At 49.3% G+C, this 20,299-nt stretch overlaps 1 protein-coding gene across 1 annotated transcript in view; it reads left to right on the forward strand.

The window, feature by feature from the left end:
• DSCAML1 (DS cell adhesion molecule like 1) overlaps window positions 1-20,299 on the forward strand; it is a 342,988-nt gene that overhangs the window by 272,329 nt on the left and 50,360 nt on the right. Inside the window, exon 12 of the mRNA XM_027082210.1 lies at window positions 19,783-19,982. Coding sequence (XP_026938011.1) covers window positions 19,783-19,982 — 200 coding nt within the window. The remainder of the gene's footprint in view (window positions 1-19,782; window positions 19,983-20,299) is intronic.

Raw genomic sequence — 20,299 nt, forward strand, 5'->3', positions numbered from 1 at the left:
TTTATTTTATTTTTTTTGTACAGCAGGTTCTTATTAGTTATCTATTTTATACATATCAGTGTATACATGTCAATCCCAATCTCCCAATTCATCCCACCACCACCCGCCCCAACCCCACCACTTACCCCCTTGGTGTCCATATGTTTGTTCTCTACATCTCTGTCTCGATTTCCGCCCTGCAAACCAGTTCACCTCTACCATTTTTCTAGGTTCCACATATATGCGTTAATATACAATATTTGTTTTTCTCTTTCTGACTTACTTCACTCTGTATGACAGTCTCTAGATCCACCCACGTCTCTACAAATGACCCAATTTCGTTCCTTTTTATGCCTGAGTAATATTCCATTGTATATATGTACCACATCTTCTTTATCCATTCGTCTGTCAATGGGCATTTAGGTTGCTTCCATGACCTGGCTATTGTAAATAGTGCTGTAGTGAACATTGGGGTGCATGTGTCTCTTTGAATTATGGTTTTTTCAGGGTATATGCCCAATAGTGGGATTGCTGGGTCATATGGTATTCTATTTTTAGTTTTTTAAGGAACCTCCATACTGTTCTCCATAGTGGCTGTATCAATTTACATTCCCACCAGCAGTGCAAGAGGGTTCCCTTTTCTCCACACCCTCTCCAGCATTTGTTGTTTGTAGATTTTCTGATGATGCCCATTCTAACTGGTGTGAGGTGATACCTCATTGTAGTTTTGATTTGCATTTCTCTAATAATTAGTGGTGTTGAGCAGCTTTTCATGTGCTTCTTGGCCATCTGTATATCTTCTTTGGAGAAATGTCTATTTAGGTCTTCTGCCCATTTTTGGATTGGGTTGTTTGTTTTTTTAATATTGAGCTGCATGAGCTGCTTATATATTTTGGAGATTAATCCTTTGTCCGTTGATTAGCTTGCAAATATTTTCTCCCATTCTGAGGGTTGTCTTTTCGTCTTGTTTGTAGTTTCCTTTGCTTTGCAAAAGCTTTTAAGTTTCATTAGGTCCCATTTGTTTATTTTTGTTTTTATTTCCATTACTCTAGGAGGTGGATCAAAAAAGATCTTGCTGTGATTTATGTGAAAGAGTGTTCCTCCTACGTTTTCCTCTAAGAGTTTTATAGTGTCCAGTCTTACATTTAGGTCTCTAATCCATTTTGAGTTTATTTTTGTGTATGGTGTTAGGGAGTGTTCTAATTTCATTCTTTTACATGTAGCTGTCCAGTTTTCCCAGCACCACTTATTGAAGAGACTGTCTTTTCTCCATTGTATATCCTTGCCTCCTTTGTCATAGATTAGTTGACCATTGGTGCGTAGGTTTATCTCTGGGCTTTCTATCCTGTTCCATTGATCTATATTTCTGTTTTTTTCCCTCAAGACTGCATTGGGTGTTCGGGGTCTTTCGTGTCTCCATACAAATTTTAAGATTTTTTGTTCTAGTTCTGTGATAAATGCCACTGGTAATTTGATAGGGATTGCACTGAATCTGTAGATTGCTTTGGGTAGTAGAGTCATTTTCACAATATTGACTCTTCTAATCTAAGAACATGGTATACCTCTCCATCTGTTTTTGTCATCTTTGATTTCTTTCATCAGCGTCTTATAGTTTTCTGAGTACAGGTCTTTTACCTCCTTAGGTAGGTTTATTCCTAGGTATTTTATTCTTTTTGTTGCCATGGTGAATGGGATTGTTTCCTTAATTTCTCTTTCTGATCTTTCATTGTTAGTGTGTAGAAATGCAAGAGATTTCTGTGCATTAATTTTGTATTCTGCTACATTACCAGATTCATTGATTAGCTCTAGTAGTTTTCTGGTGGCATCTTTAGGATTCTCTATGTATAGTATCATGTCATCTGCAAACACTGACAGTTTTACTTCTTCTTTTCCAGTTTGTATTCCTTTTATTTCTTTTTCTTCTCTGATTGCAGTGGCTAGGACTTCCAAAACTATGTTGAATAATAGTGGTGAGAGTGGACATCCTTGTCTTGTTCTTCATCTTAGAGGAAATGCTTTCAGTTTTTCACCATTGAGAATGATGTTTGCTATGGGTTTGTCATATATGGCCTTTATTATGTTGAGGTATCATAAATGGGTGTTGAATTTTGTCAAAAGCTTTTTCTGCATCTATTGAGATGATCATATGGTTTTTATTCCTCAATTTTTTAATATGGTGTATCACATTGATTGATTTGTGTATATTGAGGAACCCTTGCATCCCTGGGATAAATCCCACTTGATCATGGTGTATGATCCTTTTAATGTGTTGTTGGATTCTGTTTGCTAGTATTTTGTTGAGGACTTTTGCATCTATATTCATCAGTGATATTGGCCTGTAGTTTTCTTTTTTTGTAGTATCTTTGTCTGGTTTTAGTATCAGGGTGATGGTGGCCTCATAGAATGAGTTTGGGAGTGTTCCTTCCTCTGCAGTTTTCTGGAAGAGTTTGAGAAGGATGGGTGTTAGCTCTTCTCTAAATGTTTGATAGAATTCACCTGTGAAGCCATCTGGTCCTGGACTTTTGTTTGTTGGAAGATTTTTAATCACAGTTTCAATTTCATTACTTGTGATTGGTCTGTTCATATTTTCTGTTTCTTCCTGGTTCAGTCTTGGAAGGTTATACCTTTCTAAGAATTTGTCCATTTCTTCCAGGTTGTCCATTTTATTGGCATAGAGTTGCTTGTAGTAGTCTGTTAGGATGCTTTGTATTTCTTCGGTGTCTGTTGTAACTTCTCCGTCTTCATTTCTAATTTTATTGATTTGAATCCTCTCCCCCTTTTTCTTGATGAGCCTGGCTAATGGTTTATCAATTTTCTTTATCTTCTCAAAGAACAAGCTTTTAGTTTTATTGATCTTTGCTATTGTTTTCTTTGTTTCTATTTCATTTATTTCTGCTCTGATCTTGATGATTTCTTTCCTTCTGCTAACTTTGGGTTTTGTTTGTTCCTCTTTCCCTAGTTCCTTTAGGTGTAATCTAACCTTACACCGAAAGGTTTATTTGAGATTTTTCTTGTTTCTTGAGGTAGGCTTGTATTGCTATAAACTTCCCTCTTAGAACTGATTTTTGCTGCATCCCATAGGTTTTGGATCATCATGTTTTCGTTATTTGTCTTTAGGTATTTTTTTATTTCCTCGGTGATCTCTTGGTTATTTAGTAACTTATTGTTTAGCCTCCATGTGTTTGTGTTTTTTACGTTTTTTTCCCTGTAATTGATTTCTAATCTCATAGCATTGTGGTAGGAAAAGATGCTTGATATGATTTCATTTTTCTTAAATTTGCCGAGACTTGATTTGTGACCCAAGATGTGATCTATCCTGGAGAATGTTCCATGTGTACTTGAGAAGAAAGTGTAATCTGCTGTTTTTGGATAGAATATCCTGTAAATATCAATTAAATCTATCTGGTGTATTGTGTCATTTAAAGCTTGTGTTTCCTTATTAATTTTCTGTCTGGATGATCTGTCCATTGGTGTAAGTGAGGTGTTAAAGTCCCCCACTATTACTGTGTTACTGTCGATTTCCTCTTTTATAGCTGTTAGCAGTTGCTTTATGTATTGAGGTGCTCCATGTTGGCTGCATATATATTTATAATTGTTATATCTTCTTCTTGGATTGTTCTCTTGATCATTATGTAGTGTCCTTCCCTGTCTCTTGTAGCATTCTTTATTTTAAAGTCTATTTTATCTGATATGAGTATTGCTACTCCAGATTTCTTTTGATTTCCATTTGCATGGAATATCTTTTTCCATCCCCTCACTTTCAGTCCGTATGTGTCCCTAGGTCTGAAGTGGGTCTCTTGTAGACAGCATATATATGGACCTTGTTTTTGTATCCATTCAGCAAGCCTGTGTCTTTTGGTTGGAGCATTTAATCCATTCACGGTTAAGGTGATTATCGATATGTATGTTCCTATTACCATTTTCTTAATTGTTATGGGTTTGTTTTTGTAGATTCTTTTCTTCTCTTGTGTTTCCCACTTAGAGAAGTTCCTTTAGCATTTGTTGTAGAGCTGGTTTGGGAGTGCTGAATTCTTCTAGCTTTTGCTTGTCTGTAATGCTTTTGATTTCTCCGTCTAATCTGAATGAGATCCTTGCTGGGTAGAGTAATCTTGGTTGTAGGTTCTTCCTTTTCGTCACTTTAAATATATCATGCCACTCCCTTCTGGCTTGTGGGGTTTCTGCTGAGAAATCAGCTGGTAACCTCATGGGAGTTCCCTTGTATGTTATTTGTCGTTTTTCCCTTGTTGCTTTCAATAGTTTTTCTTTGTCTTTAAATTTTGTCAGTTTGATTACTATGTGTCTTGGCGTGTTTCTCCTTGGATTTATCCTGCCTGGGACTCTCTGTGCTTCCTGGACTTGGGTGGCTATTTCCTTTCCCATATTAGGGAAATTTTCGACTATAATGTCTTCAAATATTTTATCAGGTCCTTTCTCTCTCTCTTCTCCTTCTGGGACCACTATAATGTGAATGTTGTTGTATTTAATGTTGCCCCAGAGGTCTCTTGGGCTGTCTTCATTTCTTTCATTCTTTTTTCTTTATTCTGTTCTGTGGCAGTGAATTCCACCATTCTGTCTTCCAGGTCCCTTATCCGTTCTTCTACCTCAGTTATTCTGCTACTGATTCCTTCTAGTGTATTTTCCATTTCAGTTATTGTATTGTTCATCTCTGTTTGTTCTTTAATTCTTCTAGGTCTTTGTTAAATGTTTCTTGCATCTTCTCAATCTTTGCCTCCATTCTTTTTCCAAGGTCCTGGATCATCTTCACTATCATTATTCTGCATTCTTTTTCTGGAAGGTTGCCTATCTCCACTTCATTTAGTTGTTTTTCCGGGGTTTTATCTTGTTCCTTCATCTGGTACAAAGTCCCCTGCCTTTTCATTTTGTCTATGTTTCTGTAAATGTGGTTTTCCTTCCACAGGCTGTAGAACTGTAGTTCTTCTTGCTTCTGCTGTCTGCCCTCTGGTGGATGAGGTTATCTTGCTGGCTGTGTTTTGATGCCACTACTGCGCAGGACTCGGCAGCCCCCTTGTGCTGCAGGTTACCTGATTAGATAGGTCCTATTGCATCTCCCAGGCTCCCCTCCTCTCTGTGAAATCTCCAGTGATGGGGCCAAGGCAAAGCCCTTGGCCAATTAAACCCATAAGGACTCTTTGTTTGGTCTGAGTTTTGATTTGTTTGTTTAGCAAAATGTCAGACCAATTAAAGCCAGATCCAGGAGCCCTCCCGAGCAACTGCACAGGCAACTGCAGAGTCACAGATTCAGGAGGGAGGAGAGGAGGAGCCAAGTGGGGATTGAGGAAGTGGGGAAGGGGGGTGTCCACCCTGGTGAAAGGAAGCCCCAGGCCTGAGTAGACCAGGTCACCCACCAGGGGTTCACCACTGGTGCAGAGGTCAGGATGCAAAACCTTGGAAAGATAACTGTGTATCCGATGACCTGAGGTGGTCCTCATTTCAAATTTGCCCAAAGGAATCTCCTCCTTGTCAGGCAGAAGCAGCACCTCCCTCAGGCCTGGTGACTGGGGCTCCTGCTCTAGAGGGCCTCTTCTGTCCTCCTCAGCGCCCACCCTTCCCACAGGGCAAGGAGTCTCCAGCCAAAGGACATGCCCCCCCAGAGCCCACAGCTCCCTTTCTAGACCAGGCTGGATGCATCCTTTCACCAGGCCAGGCTCCCTCCTGCAGCCCCCACTGAGCCCTGGCCAGGAGGTCAAGCCATGGGCCAGCTTGGGCTCCCCCGCCCTATGTAGGACCCAGGGAGGCCAAAATGAGTAGAAGGCTTAGAGAACAGGAAGGCCTTGACCGGGGAGATGAGAGTCCTGACCTCTTGTCCCCCACCTCCCCCACTGCTTCTGGGTGAACTGGGGTCAGTCACTCCCTCTCCCTGGGACTCAGTCTGCTCCTGTGCTCAGAGGAGTCACGATTCTTGTCTCCCTCTCCCTCAGCCCCCAAGGCATTAACAGAGCTCAACGAGTGGGTGACATTTGCTGTGCCAGTGCAGACCTGGCAGGGAGTGTGATCACAGTTCCAGAGCCTATCTTTCAGGAGCTGGGGCCTTTAGTGTTTTAGGGGTTTATTTTAAAAAGCAAGTCTAAATCAGAGAAACATGGGAGATCATACTGACCTCCAAAGGCAAACAGTATCATTGGAGCAAATTACGTCACATCAAAACCCACCCCCAAAGGAACCTTTGTACAAAGGTTTTAAGGTAGGAAAAAAAGGTCTCCATGTGAAACAACCCCCCAACCCAGTGCCACCCCCTCTCATCATCACAGCAAGCCAGGTCCCCTGACAGCAGGAGAGATTTTAGTGAAGGGACAGGAATGAACCTGCCTGTACAACCTCCATTCCCAGTTGGAAAACTCCTGTCCTACGCCCTCATCTGGGCCCTTACGTCCTTCTTGGAGGCTTTGGGCAGTGGTGGCACAAAGCACACCACCCCCACTCCACCGTCACCCCTGCAGTCAGTGCCCATGACCGTGAGCATGGCAGACCTTCCAGATGGATCTGGGCTCTAAGGGGTCATCTGAGGCTTTCCCTACATTCAGCTCCAGCAGGTCTGGATGTTAATAACAAAATTTGTAATAACAAAATTACACTCATTGTACTTGCCAGCCAAGGAAAATGTGCCAGTAATTTCGAGGCACAAGGGAGTCAGGGCTATCACTGGGTGCCTCCGTTTCCTAGATAAGAAAATGCAGACAGGCCAAGAGCTACATTGGTGCCTCCAGACCCTGCCGTAAGTGGGGAGCCCAGAACTGCTCCCCCTGGTTGTGATCAAAGCCCCTCTGAATGGCAGGGGCGGAATAAATTATTGGATCGGTCAAGCCATACACATGTACTTCCTGAGAAGCCCCTATGTGTCCAACGTGGCCTCAAGGTCTGCGAAAGAGAAAACAGCAAGAGTAAGTCACCACCCCTGCCCTCAGGGTGCTTACAAACTAGTTAGGAAGCTGGCACTCACCTTCAGGAAGCAGGCAAGATAGTGTGCTAAAAAGTCCGGTTCATTTTCTGATTGTTTATACAAATAGGAAAAAAACCACATTTTTTTGTGTGCATTGATTTTGTACACTTAAATCTTGCTAAATTCACTTTAATAAATACAAATCATCCAGACTGGAAAATTTAAAAAATAAAAATAAAAAGGTCTGGGGTTACACGTGCAGTGCTGGGTTTGAGAAGGAAAAACCCAGTGTGGACAGACATGGTCAGACAGAGCTTTCTAGGGGAGCAGGACTCGGGTGGAACCTTAGGAATAGGTAGGGTTTGGATCAACAAAGGGAAGAAAGGAGGACGGGCAGGTGGAAGGCGTGGGAGGTGGTGGGGAGGACGTCTGATAGGAGGGCTGGGGATGAGGGGATGGATAGTGGCGCCGAAGTCTGGATGTGCTCCTCGGGTCTTGAGCAGGGAATGGAGAGAAAGGGGGAGCCTAAGAGTCGCTGAGAAGGAACAGGTGCCAGCCCGGATGATGGACTGGGAAAAGGATGGGGAAGAGTCAAGGGCTCCAGGCTAAGGGATAAGTATGATGGTGCCACCAGTAAAAATGAAGGAGGTGGCAGGACTTCCCTGGTGGCGCAGGTGTTAAGACTCTGCGCTTCCAGTGCAGGGGGCCCAGGGTTGATCCCTCGTCCAGGAACTAGATCCCTCACGCGTGCCGCAACTAAGAGGTCACACGCCACAACTAAGGAGCTGGCGAGCCGCAACTAAGACCCAGGGCAACCAAATAAATAAATATTTTTCAAATTATTTTTTTAAAAAAATGGGAGTGGAGAGATGACATATTTGCTTCGTGCTGGGGGTGCCTTGATGCAGCCGAACCCTGGCTGCCTTTCTGCCAGGATTTCTACTCAGAGGAGTGTGCTGGACCCAATGACCCCTACAGCTCCCACCTCGCCAGGTGACTCAGGAGTCATTGTGTGACTAACAGCTGTCCTATCCTGGGCCGGGAAGGATGACACGGGTGGGCTTTCCCCGGCAGCCCAAGCCCTGACCCCAGCCCCGCCCAGTCCTCAGGACACCGTCAGGCTCCCACGTGGGCCTCTCAGGTCTACGGAGACTTGAGACCTGGCAAAGTCGAGATTCGGAGGAAACCTTCTCCTTGCACTGCTCATGGGCAGCGGGTGTGCATCCCAGGGCCAGGTGCTGGGGTGGAAGTTGCAGGGAAGGGCACTGTGGCCCGGGCACACTCCTGCCACCGCTCGCCTGCTGCCAGCCTGTCCGCGGCGCTGGGGGTGTAACGGGGGTGGGCTCCCCACAGAGCAGAGAGGGTAAAGCCCACAACCTCCCACCTCAGGAAGCCCCCGCCAGCTCCATGGGGACAGGCTGTGTCTGTCCTCCTGGAAACACTGCACAGGGAATTTCTGTCACACACTGGAACCTTGTATTCGTTCCCTAGGGCCCCTGTAACAAAGTACCACACACTGGGTGGCTTAAAGAACAGAACTGTATTCTCTCACAGTTCTGGGAGGCTAGGAATCCCAGATCAAGGTGTGAGCAGGGCTGTGCTTTCTCCGCAGGCTCTCAGGGAACACGTTGTCTTGCCTCTTCTGGGGGCTGCCAGCCATCCTTGGCATCCCTTGGACTGTAGATGCATCCGTCCAGTCTCTGCCTCTGTCTCCCCGGGTGTCTTCAAACCATCTTCCCTCTGTGTGTGTCTCCCTTCCCCTTCTTATAAGGACACCAGTCATATTGGACTAAGGGCCCATCCTACTCCAGTAAGACATCTTAATTATATCTGCAAAGATCCTATTTCCAAATAAGGTCACATTCACAGGACCTGATCTCATGTGGCCTCGGCCTGCAGCAACTTGAAGCAGGATTTCGATTCCCAGCCAGAGATTGAGTTCGGGCAGCAGTAGTGAGAGCGCTGAATCCTAGCCACCAGGCCACCAGGGACCAGTGGCCAGCGGCAAGGCCCTGGCCCGTCAGCTATGAAGAAATGAATTCCACACAGAGACGGAAAGTAGTGAAGCAAGTAAAGTGTTTATGAGGAGGAAGAAGTGTGCAATACATGTGGATAGACACATGGGCGGGCCTAGAGAGAGAGTCGCTCACTCGTGGCAGTTTAAATCACTTGCATGTGTCATTTCTTCTGGGTTTCCTTTGGCCAGTCATCTTGCTTTGCCTGGTTCTGGGTCCGTATTTGGTTGATCTCAGGGTCCTCCCCTGTGTGCGTGCGCATCTCTTAGCCGAGATGGATTCTAGTGAAGAGGCTTATGGGTAGCTGGCATCACTTACTATGCGGTGGCGCCCCCTCCCTTTTTGACCTCCACGGAGCCTTTCTGCGCGTGTGTAGCTGGGGAGGTCCCCTTGATTTCAAGAATGAGGAATATGTGGTCTCTTATCTTCCATCTGGGCAGGGCCCAGCCTCCTCCATCATCCTGCTTTTATGGAGTTTCTGCTATTATGGAGTTTCTGTCCACAGGGGAGAAACTGTTCAGCCCGGGGCCCATCTATCTCCTGCCTTAGTACCAGGATCTAGGACTGGACATATCTTTTTGGGGGACACAATTCAAACCACAACGATCCCCAAGCCCAGTGATTTATTATCCATAACTGCGTGCTTTCCAGAACCCTGGGAGCTGAAGTGCTGTCCTTTCCAATATCCTACAACTGCCTTTGTCTGAATGCAACCAGCCTCCTAACAGAAACTCCTTCTTTGTTGAGAGTCAACAAGCCAAGCTTCTCCTGTGCACTAACCCTGGAGCAGTGGTCAGCAAACTGACCAAGGGCCATATCCAGCCCGCCACCTGCTTTGCTGGAGCCCAGCCACGTCCATTCTTCGTATCCTATTGTCCATGGCTGCTTTCGAGCTACAGCAACTGAGTTGAGTCGTTGAAACAGAGACCTATGGCCTGCAAAGCTTAAGACATGTACTGTGGGTCCTTTGCAGAAAAAGTTTGGTGACCCCAGCTCTAGGGTATTCACAGCAATGACCCCTAAATACTACCTTCCAAGTAATTAAAGAAAGATGGTGGTGTCTCCTTTTGTCTCTGAAAGGATTCGGATATTCAGGGTCATTTCAGGGTTGAGTGTTTTCTCATCTCCAAGATGGGAATAAAAACACGACCCACCTCCTAGGGTTGGGGGGTGGATTTAATGAAATAATTCATGTAAAGCATTAACCAGGGTGCATGGCACATAATAAGCATTCAGTAGACATTAGCTGTTTTCACTATTACTACCACTTTTCCAAGATTCTGGGCAGAGTAGAAGACCAGAGGCAGTGGAGGACCGAGTCCTACCCTCATGTGAGAATAATACCCCCACCTCCCGGGCCCCGACCCTGTGCTTATGCTCCTTGGCGAGCAGTCAAGAGAGGGAATGACTGATGCATTTTATGGCCGGAGAAAGCAAGACCTGGTGAGTTTGAGGGTCTCAGCTGGGCCCACCGTGCCGCAGAAACAGGGCTTCAGTCCAAGTCTCAAAGGCCCCACAGTTGTCCCTGACCCACGTCCCACCCCCTTCACACATACCCTGTTTGTCAGTTCTGCTCCCCACGTACACGGGCAGTGGACAGCTAGGGTCCCCTGGCACCTCCCCACCAGCTCTCAGAGCCGAGGCTGATTGCTTCCATGCAATTTGAATTAATCTCATGCTTCAGGTGGAGCCTGGCTAATCAGGGGAGACAAGAAGCCGAAGTGGGTGCGATCAAATTAACAACGCTAGGCCCTGGCTCTTTAAGAAGGGAAAAACAAGGCAGGCACCAGAAGGCTCCCCCAGCACCAGCCCTTCCCCAGGGGAAGCCTGGAGCGGCTGCCAGGGCTGAGCGCAAAGAGCTTCTCCCACCCACCCCGCCCCTCCCCAGGCAACCACCCCAGATGCCAACAATGCCCCTTTGTGGCAGCTTATCTCACGCTGCCAAACAGGGCTTCGTTTCTTGTCAGGATCTTGTTAACAAGGAGCAGAGACACAAGCCTTGGGAGGGAGGGAGGGGAGTGGGCTGAGCTGGGGGGAAGGAGGGGCCCACTCACCTCAGATGGGTGCCTGTAATCCTTTCGGAAACAAAAGGAGATGAGAGCCTCTGAGCTGGGAGGTTCCCTTCTCCCACGGCAAGGTGGTGTGCAGAGCTGTCTAGAGCCTTCAGGGCACACGCTGTCCCCTGGAAGAGCCTCTCCCAAAGGCAAGGAGGAGGACATCCAGTAAAGCATTTTAGCGTGCCAGAGAAAGCATCCTTTTTAGCAAAAAAACTCTACGAGACTCTTGGAGAGATTTCGGTTAGACTCTCAGAAGGACTTCCTGAGAGAGTCAAGTCCCATCCTTAAGGTTGGTGAAGAACACCCTGACTTTGCTGCCCTTCCTCCAACCTTATCGGCCTTGAGGTTGTCCTGCCTGAGGCGGCGGAAGGACCAGAGGGATATCCACTTGAATGGGGATGGAAGAGGAGGGTCATCCAGCACTAGGGCTCTTCCCTCAGACCCTGTGAAAAGCTCCTCGACCCCCTCCCCCAGGCCACCCACCTAGAAGAGCAGAACAGCCTAACACCTTGGTGTCCGGGTTCCCAGACCAACCTGCTTCACCCCCAGTTTGGCTGCATTTCTCTTCAGAGAGGCTGGACTCTTTGCACTCCCATTCTGCTCCCCTGCCTCCTGCCCTTCTCTGACCAGTGTCACATCATGGCTAAAACCACAGATGCCCTGAATCCTGGCTCTGCTGCCTACTAGCTGTGTGGCCTTGGGCAATTTACTTCTCTAAGCCTCAGTTTCCCCATCTGTAAAGTGGGAATAAAAACAGGGTTGTTCTGAGGATTAAATGAGTTACCGCATGTAAAGGAGTACAGAATAGTGCCTACAAATAGTAAGCCTGCAATAATGTGAACTTCTAGGGTTATCACACACTGGTGCCCACGAATGGGGTTAAGAAGTACCCCAGGCTTCCTTTTGGAATGCAACATTCCACACCTCTTTCCCATTTTATCAGGCCTCTCCCAACAGCTGGTGGCATTCATGTCCTTCTTCTTCCACGTCCTCCTTCCTGCACACACTGCTCTCCGCCTTTGGGTATTCGTAACTGAATCTTCCCTCCCTGGTGACTCAGGGACTGTCAGAAACACCAGCTGAGCTCCAATCATCAGGCGGAAGAGAGGGAGGGTGACAGAGACAGAGAAGGCCCGAATCACCGCCCCCCTAACTCCTGCCCCCAGCCCCAGCTGGCCCTGGACTGACCTCCTGCCCCACGGGCCCAGCCCTCCAGTTCTCAGCCTCCTGCACTGCCCCCAGGATTCCTCCACATCGTGTCATTCCCACCCAGCTTCCTACTTCTGGGACAAAGCCCAAGGTGGGAGAATAGTCCACCAGGCAGAAGGAGAAGGCTGGATGAAAGCAGAGGAAAGGGCGCCGGTGAACTGTCAGGGGACTTGGGGCTGCTGCTTCTTGCCACTCACCAGCTGTGTGACTTTAGACAAAACACTTAGCCTCTCTGAGCCTCCATTTCCTCACTGATACTCTGGGGGCTAAAAGCCCCCAGGCTACCTCCTTAACAGGAGTGAAGCTCCTGGTAAAGGATGTTCTGGTGTTCTGTAAACTGCAAAGATCAGCGCACCCCAGCTTATGGGTGGGATCCCCGAGAAGAGGGAAGCTGGAGCGGTAAAGGAGGGGCCGAGTAGGTGCAGAGTTCATAATCCCCATGGCCTAGAACTCCATCCCCAATCCTGGGGGTTGGTCAGAAAGTCTGTGGATGCTCGGGGAAGGGGTGGGGGGGAGTGAGGAAGCAGAGCTGTCTTGTGGTGTTTTAAAAATCTATCAGCCTCTCAAAATTTACATTTTATCAAATTAAAATGTAAATAGCAGCTGGTCCAGGCGGGACCTGGGGGTGACAGGAGCCGGCCTGTGAGTAATTTCACAGACAGAAACCGGTTACATCGGATTCTGACAACTGTCTTGTTTCTGAAATTGATTTCCTCTCCCCTCGGCTCGCTGCCCCAGGAGGGCCCTGGAGTGAGAGGCGGGGGTAAGTCCACTGTGGAGGCTGGTGCCTTTCTCCCCTCTCTGGCTTCAGCCAGTAAAGCCCCATTGGATCCAGGAGGAGGAAATCTGGGAGTTCTGGAGGGCTATAAGGCCGTGGCCTGCAAGCCAGAGGCCCAGCGAGGCTCCTCCCTGCCCTGGAGTGAGTCTGTGGACCAGGGCAGGCTGCCCCAGGGCCCTGCCTTCTTTCCACAAAAACATGCTAAGTCCTGAACAGGGATGCTCCTACCCTGGAGTCTCACAGTCAGAGCCAAGGACACTGCAGTATGACATGTACCATGCCAGGGACACTCGATGCCCAGAGGAGGGGTATCTGCAGTGACATGGGGTGTCAGGGAAGGGCCCTGGGAATCATCAGGAAGCCCCTTTGGGTTCGACCAGAATTTGCCCCAATTTGGCCATGTGCAGTGCCGGTGCTATACCAAGTACCGGGGTTGTAAAGCTTTGAATAAGACTGGCCCAGCTCACCCCAGGGCCTTCCACAGGACCCCAGGAAAGAGCCCACCCTCCCCACCTAAAGGAGCTGTGTTGGAAGGAGCTATGTATTAAGCGGCAGCTCACCCACTTGGGTCTCCTCGATGCCCTTAAGCCCAGCCCCTCCCTGCTCCCAAGTCCCCAGAGAATCTCTTACTGCACCCCTCTTTGTAAAAAGAAATTAGGTTTCCCTGGCTGTTAATTGAATTACACTGCAGGAAAGCAGAGAAGTTGTATCTCATTAAAGCCTCCTGTGTCCTACTGGAGCACTGTGTTGCCTTTGCGGCTGCTATTAGCACTTGTCACGCAGAACTCAGCCCTGTGCATACAGTCCCCGCCCCCTCCCTGGCTCTCCTGCCCGTTCCCCTAAAGCTGCAGTCCCTGACACCTGTCCTAGGAGAGGCCGGCTGAGGCCGCCCACCATAGAGAAGCCACAGCGTTTTGCTGACAACCAAATTCCATTTCCCAAAGCCAGATTCTTCGTGCATGCATGGCAGACAGACAGACAGCCAGAGGTGGCCAGCCCCTACAATAGGACAGGCTTAAAGAGGGAAAAACTGCCTTCTTACTATCGTAAGACTTACTTCTCATGGCTGTTTTGGGGGAAGGCCAGTAAGCAATGAACCAAGAGGCCAAGGCATCCAGCAGACTGCCTGCTCCATCAGGGGCATTGTGGGCACAGGAAGGCCATGGCGCTTGGTCAAGAAATACATCAGGACCCAGGCTTTGGAGCTGCGGAATAATAACAGTACCTACCCGCATGACTTAATTCATGTAAAGTACTAGAGTACTGCCAGCACATGGTACATGGGAAGTTCCCAGCAAAAGGCAACCGTAAAAGTGTGTGTGTGTGTGTGTGTGTGTGTGTGTGTGTGTGTGTGTGTGTGTGTGTAGAGGGAGGGTGCGCTTATGTGACGCAGGGCTGTGAGTAGATATGTGTTAGACAATCACATCAGGATATTGACATGCAATTGACAGTTGCATCAGGCTACCTGTATGACGACACCACGTGTGAGTTTACGGTACGGGTGTCAGAGTGTAAGCTGTGAGGGTGACTGTGTTTGTGACCGTCCGTTGGGGGTGTTTTTGACATTGCCTCTGTGTGTGTGTGTGTGTGTGTGTGTGTGCGCGCGCGCGTGCGCATCTGTGCTCCTGCGGGTGACCACACACGAGCATCTCTCTAGGGAATTCCTGGGGTCTGCCTTCAACCCAGGAAGTGCTCTGGAGCACAGCCAGGTCTCGGTGCAGTGAGGACTCAACTATGTTTACCACTGTGATTCAGTGAAGCAGAGCGACTTTGGTCCAGAGCAAGAAGCAAGAGATGGAGGGACGAGGAGAGCAGATAGGGCGGGCACCTGCTGCCCTGGGCTCCCCTCTATTAGGGGGCTGCCTTTTTAAGTACAGCAGCCAGGAGGGCGGAGGCCCCTGGTCTGTGGGCTCAGGAGGGCACCCAGGTCCTTGGAGGCCTGGACAGGGTCTGGGGGAGGGGCACAGTGACAGGGTCCCCTGTTCTGGCATTGACGGGCAGACTGCGTAGGGCAGGAAGAAAAGAGGAAGCAGGTCCTCTGATTCTTGCCCAGGATGAGGGGCTGAAGACCGCTATACGCAAGAAGAGTATGCTCACAGAATCCTCCCATAACAATGAGCCGGATTCTCAGACCATCCTTCCTCTCTCCTGAGACCCGGACACCCGCAGGGGCCCAAAGACATGGAATCTTCTCTGCGCTGCCCTGGAATCTTCTCCACGCTGCCCAGGTGGTCTAGTATGGGGAGCTCCCTGCCTCCATGGCAGCCCTTTCCCTAAACAGCCAAAACTACTGGAAAATTCCTTCTTAAGCCAAACAGGAGGTCTGCCTTCCCCCTTTTGAAGAGCTGTTGTGCCATGTCCCACCCCACTCCCTGCAAGTTACACACTCCCAGTTTCCAGCCACTCTTCAAATGGCATGGCTTGAAGTCTGTCCATCTTCCTGGTCGCACTCCAGCTTGTCAATGTCCTCCATCAAGTAGAGAGCCCAGACGAGACATGATGTTTCACGAGTAATTTAGAGCTTGTCATTCTATGTTCTGAAGACCTGGGCGCTAGTCCTCCTGGCATCAGTTCACCTTCCACCATTAGTGTTAGAGCTTCATACGTTATGTATCGCCTCTCCCATCTGTCCACTTTTAAGAAGTGTTGCTGTTTATTAGTATGACCGCGGCAAATCACTTCCCTGCGTGGCCTCAGTTTCTTCATTTGTAAAATGAAGGGTCTGTGTAGATGATCTATACCTGTGCCCTTCAATAGAAACAAAATGCAAGCCTCCTATGTAATTTAAAATCTTCTAGTTGTCACATGTTCAAAAAAGAAACAGGTGAGATTCACTGTGATAGTATATTTTATGTAACCCAATATATCTAAAATATTAACATGTAATCACCATAAAATTATTAAGGAGGTATTTTACATTTTTCTTCCTGTGTTTTTGAAATCCAGTGTGTACTTTACAGTCACAGCACATCTCAGTTTGGACCGGCCACGTTTCTAGTGGCCAATAGCCGCGTGTGGCTAGTAGCGACTATGCTGAACGTTATGTGGGCTGTGCAACTCTAGGACTCTGCGATTCTGTAAAATAGATGGCAAGTAACATCTTAAGGTGTGCGTGTATTTATCTGATGCTTTTCTTGGAACAGGAGAGGAGTGTGAGACGCTTGGGGTGGGAATAGTACCCATAATGAGCTTGAGGCTTGGAGAAGTCAAGTAGCCCGTATTAAAGACCACATAGCTGGGTAGAAACACGTCCGTCTGGCCCCCAAGCTCTTCAAGCTGGGTGGGGTCCACAGAAGCAGTATCTTCTTCTTCGCAGAGGAGCTCCCCTGAACCTGCCCTGAGCCGCGGGGCTGTGAGGAGAACATCGGGTTCTGCTGCATGCTGTTTGCTGCCATAACAATGGTGAAGGGAGCCCACCCCCTGGCCCCAGGTGTGGTTAATACTCAGGGCTGAAGGACCAAGTGGGTTCTTGAGGCCCTGTGGCCTCTGGTTGCCCCTGTGTCTGTCTCTTTGAACAAACCTGATTGGGAAGACCCTGTGAGGTGGGACTGGCGTGTATGAATACACAGGTTGTGCACTGCTCAAAGTTACATAGCCTAAGGGGCAAGTAAAGTCTGGAACCCAGTCCCTGCTCCACTGGCCAAGCTGCGGCTCCCTGCACCATGTTGCATCCAGCCAGAGGGGTGCCTTTATAATTCACACACAGGCCCTGGACAGGCTGGTACAGCCCTACCTGGAGAGCAAAACAGGGATGAGCTGCCAGTTTCTCACTCCGGTGCAGAGTCTTGAGGTCCTCCTACCAAAAAGGAAGACTCATCATTTCCCCTTCCTTCTTTGGACCCGTGACCTACGCTGAGGCTTGACGCTGCCCCCATCCCCCTTCACACGCGCGTGCACGCTCACGCACGTGCACACACACCCCCCTCAGCATGAACACCCCCGTCTCGTCTGTGGCTTCAGCGGCAGCCTCTTGAGAGCTAGGCCTCCGCTTCCCCAGGAAGGCCTCAGGACTCAGGCCAAGCAAGGGCGCAGGCCCCAGTCTCTGACCATTCACTTTGCGGGGAGCAGAAACAGCTCATGCGCCCCTCCCGCCACATCCGGCATTTCAATCCTCCAGGAAAAATGGAGGCTTCTGCAATGCGAGGCCCGACTTGTTGATGTAAAATCTTACTCTATATTCCACCCAGGTTTATACGAGTGAATTATGCAAATCTTTGATAGAAAAATATTCCTCCGCACATCCTTGAGAGTGTAAAACCTTAGTCAATAATTCATACTCGCATGTCTCTGACTGCAGGCTTTTTCTTCATTATAACTTGCACCTTGTTATTTGTGTTCCACGTTTTATTGTATACTGGCGTGATGCCGTGCATTATAAAATTCATCTGCTTCATTATATGATGAGCCGGGGCTGGGGACTGTGCTGAGATGCTGGTGCAGGGGCCAGGGACCAGAGCTGCCCTCAGGATCCAGTCCCACATGACAGAAGGCAGAGGAGGTGGCTGGCTGCATGGTGACTTCAGGGAATGCCAGAAACCACCCTTCATCCCCCAGACCTGTTCCAGAAGTCCCCTCACCCGCTGACTGGCGTCTCAGGTCACACTATTACAGCTCCATGCCTTCCTTCCTTTCTCCAAAGGCTTATTTGTCCTTAGAAGTCAGAGGACCCTGGAGAGTTTGCTGGGAAGAGTGTTGTCTGAGTAGGTGTTTAAAACTGGAGGGGAGGGACTTCCCTGGTGGTCCAGTGGTTAGGGCTCTGAGCTCTCACTGCAGGGGGCCCGGGTTCAATCCCTGGTCAGGGAACTAAGATCCCGCAAGCCAAGCAGGCAGCCGAAAACAAAACAAAACTGGAGGGGAGAAAAATCCTGAGGATGCTAGGAGGGAAAGAAAGGGGCATCCACAGAAGTGGAGCAGGGATGCGTTGCCCCAGAGGGGAGCCTCCGGGGTGGGGGGTGTAAAGGGAGAGAAGACAGAGCATCCTCTTGTCGCATGGCCCAAGCAGGCCAGTGAGGGGGTGGCTGTCTACTCTGCAAACCTCAGTGTGAGCAGGGGTCCTTCCTGCAATGCGGGGGTGGGAAATGCTGTCTGATTATTGCAGTCAGCCACAGCGCCCCCTAATGTGTGTACTCCAGCATGGCTCACGGGCACTCCTCTGGAGACGCGAGCCCTGGGGACCTGTACTCTAAGAGGCAAGGTTTCCCAGGAAAGTGGTGAGGAAATGGCAAGGACAAGGACAGTCCTCCAGCTGCATCAGATCTCTTATCTCTCTGGGATCTGCCCTGCACATCGCTGCCTCTGAGCCTTTGCTTCAGCAGTTTCCACCGCTTAGGGGACCCTTTCTCCCCATGTGTATCCTGCCACGTCAGATGGTGAGCACTTCTCCTAGCACAGTGCTTAGCAGTCTTTCCTGGAACTGCTACTGTGTTGTCTGTTCTCACCACTGCAGCAAAGCTCCCTGAGATTGGGTCTGTCCTGCGCACTGTTGGTTCCAGAACCCAGCATAAGGTCTGGCACCTATGCTCCATCAATGCTCGTTGAATGGCTGGGTGATACCTTCTCTGACACTCCTCCGCCAAAATTAATTTCTCCTGATACCTCCTTGAAAAACTCATCCCATTTTCCTTATTTTCATGTTGCTCGCACAGGTGCCTACCTCCCCCTCCCCTTCCCCCCACCAGGAGGCAACGACCCCGTCTCCCCCAAGCCTGGCACCATGCCGCGTAATGGCATAGGTGCTGGATGCATGTTTGTTGAGTTGATGGGGGAAAAAGGGGACAGGATGTCACTGGCCCCGAGACCATCTGTCCCTCTACCCCACCCTCCTCCTGCTGCTGCCCATGGTGCTAAGGCCTGGAGGAGGGTCGGGATTGAGATGCCGCTTGTGAGGGCAGTGGGCGGGCTCTCCTGACTTGTTTCATGACGATTTTCTCAGGTCACTGGTTGGGGGACGGGGGATGGGGGAACCTGTTAGTGGGCTTGAAGGTTCTTAACTACGGTGCTGCTAGCCAGGGTTTTCTGTTGCATTTTGTTTGGAAGAGAGTTTCTCAGCTGTCTGGGAGGGGCCTGCTGCCTAGAAGCAGGGGGTAAGCCAGCTGACCGCTGTGGAGAGAGCTCGAGCCATGGACACAAAGCAGAGGCACCAGGCGTGTAACCCAGGGTCCACAGGCCTCCCCACCAAAGGTGCACGGATCCAATTCAAGGGCTCCGTGAATTGGGGCTGGGGTAAAATGGCATATTTTTTTTCACTAACTTCTTTTTTCACTAACTTAACTGAAATTTTGTACTTCTTCCATTTTGAACGTAAGCAACAAGCCACAGCAGTAGCAGCACCTGTGACTGTGACCGATAGGTATTTTCATATCACAGCCCTGGCAGATACCCCAAAATATCATTTGTGCTCACTACTATGACAAAATCGTTCTAATACAATCCAGCACTAGATCTCATTTCATAAAGAGGATACAGAGCATATATTATGTGATATACTGTATCAAAAGTTTGCTTTTGAATGTTCATATTGGTATAACCATACTTCAGCATATCTGGTTTCCTTTGTCATTTTATGTATATTACGCATTTTAAAAGATTCTGAAAAGGGGTCCATGGAATATCAGAACCCCTGGTGAAGAGAGAGGCTGCCCCAGTCGTGGGTGGGCTGGGGAGAAAGGGACAGGCAGTGGGCTTTTCTGTACCCTCCCCCAACCGTTACTAGACCCTCTCGCTGGGCATGAGATGCTCTGTGGGGAGGGGCAGCGGGGGGCGGGGCCTCGGCGCTGGGCACGTGCTCTCCCCGGGCTGGCCTCCCTCACCCTCACTGGGACCTCCTGGGCCTCCTCCCCTCCCCAGTCCCGGCCATGATCACCTCCCACCCCAACACCACCATCGCCATCAAGGGCCACGCCAAGGAGCTCAACTGCACGGCGCGGGGAGAGCGGCCCATCATCATCCGCTGGGAGAAGGGGGACACGGTCATCGACCCCGACCGCGTCATGCGGTATGCCATCGCCACCAAGGACAACGGCGACGAAGTGGTCTCCACGCTGAAGGTGAGCACCCACGCCCCAGTCTCAGAAAGTGGGGAGCCCACAGCTATTGCATCTGTATCCAAAGGAGGTGAATGGGGAGTCTGGGAGCCCCTCCTCCACCCCAAAAACTACCTCTCCCTTTCCCTCCTTCATCCACCAACCTCTGCCTTAGAACCTCACTCTATTCCCTTTCTGACAACTCCTCACCTTTAAATGTGTGGAATCCCCAGCCCCTCCCTCCCGGGACACCCCCAGCCCCTCCTTCCCTTCCCCCAGGATGCCCTCAGCCCTCTCCCTCCCTCCTGGACCCTCTCAGCCCCTCCCTCTATCCTGGGTCC

The sequence above is a fragment of the Aethalodelphis obliquidens genome, unplaced genomic scaffold (assembly GCF_003676395.1).
Source record: "Aethalodelphis obliquidens isolate GAN/ISIS:26980383/991018 unplaced genomic scaffold, ASM367639v1 scaffold46, whole genome shotgun sequence".
NCBI lineage: Eukaryota > Metazoa > Chordata > Mammalia > Artiodactyla > Delphinidae > Aethalodelphis > Aethalodelphis obliquidens.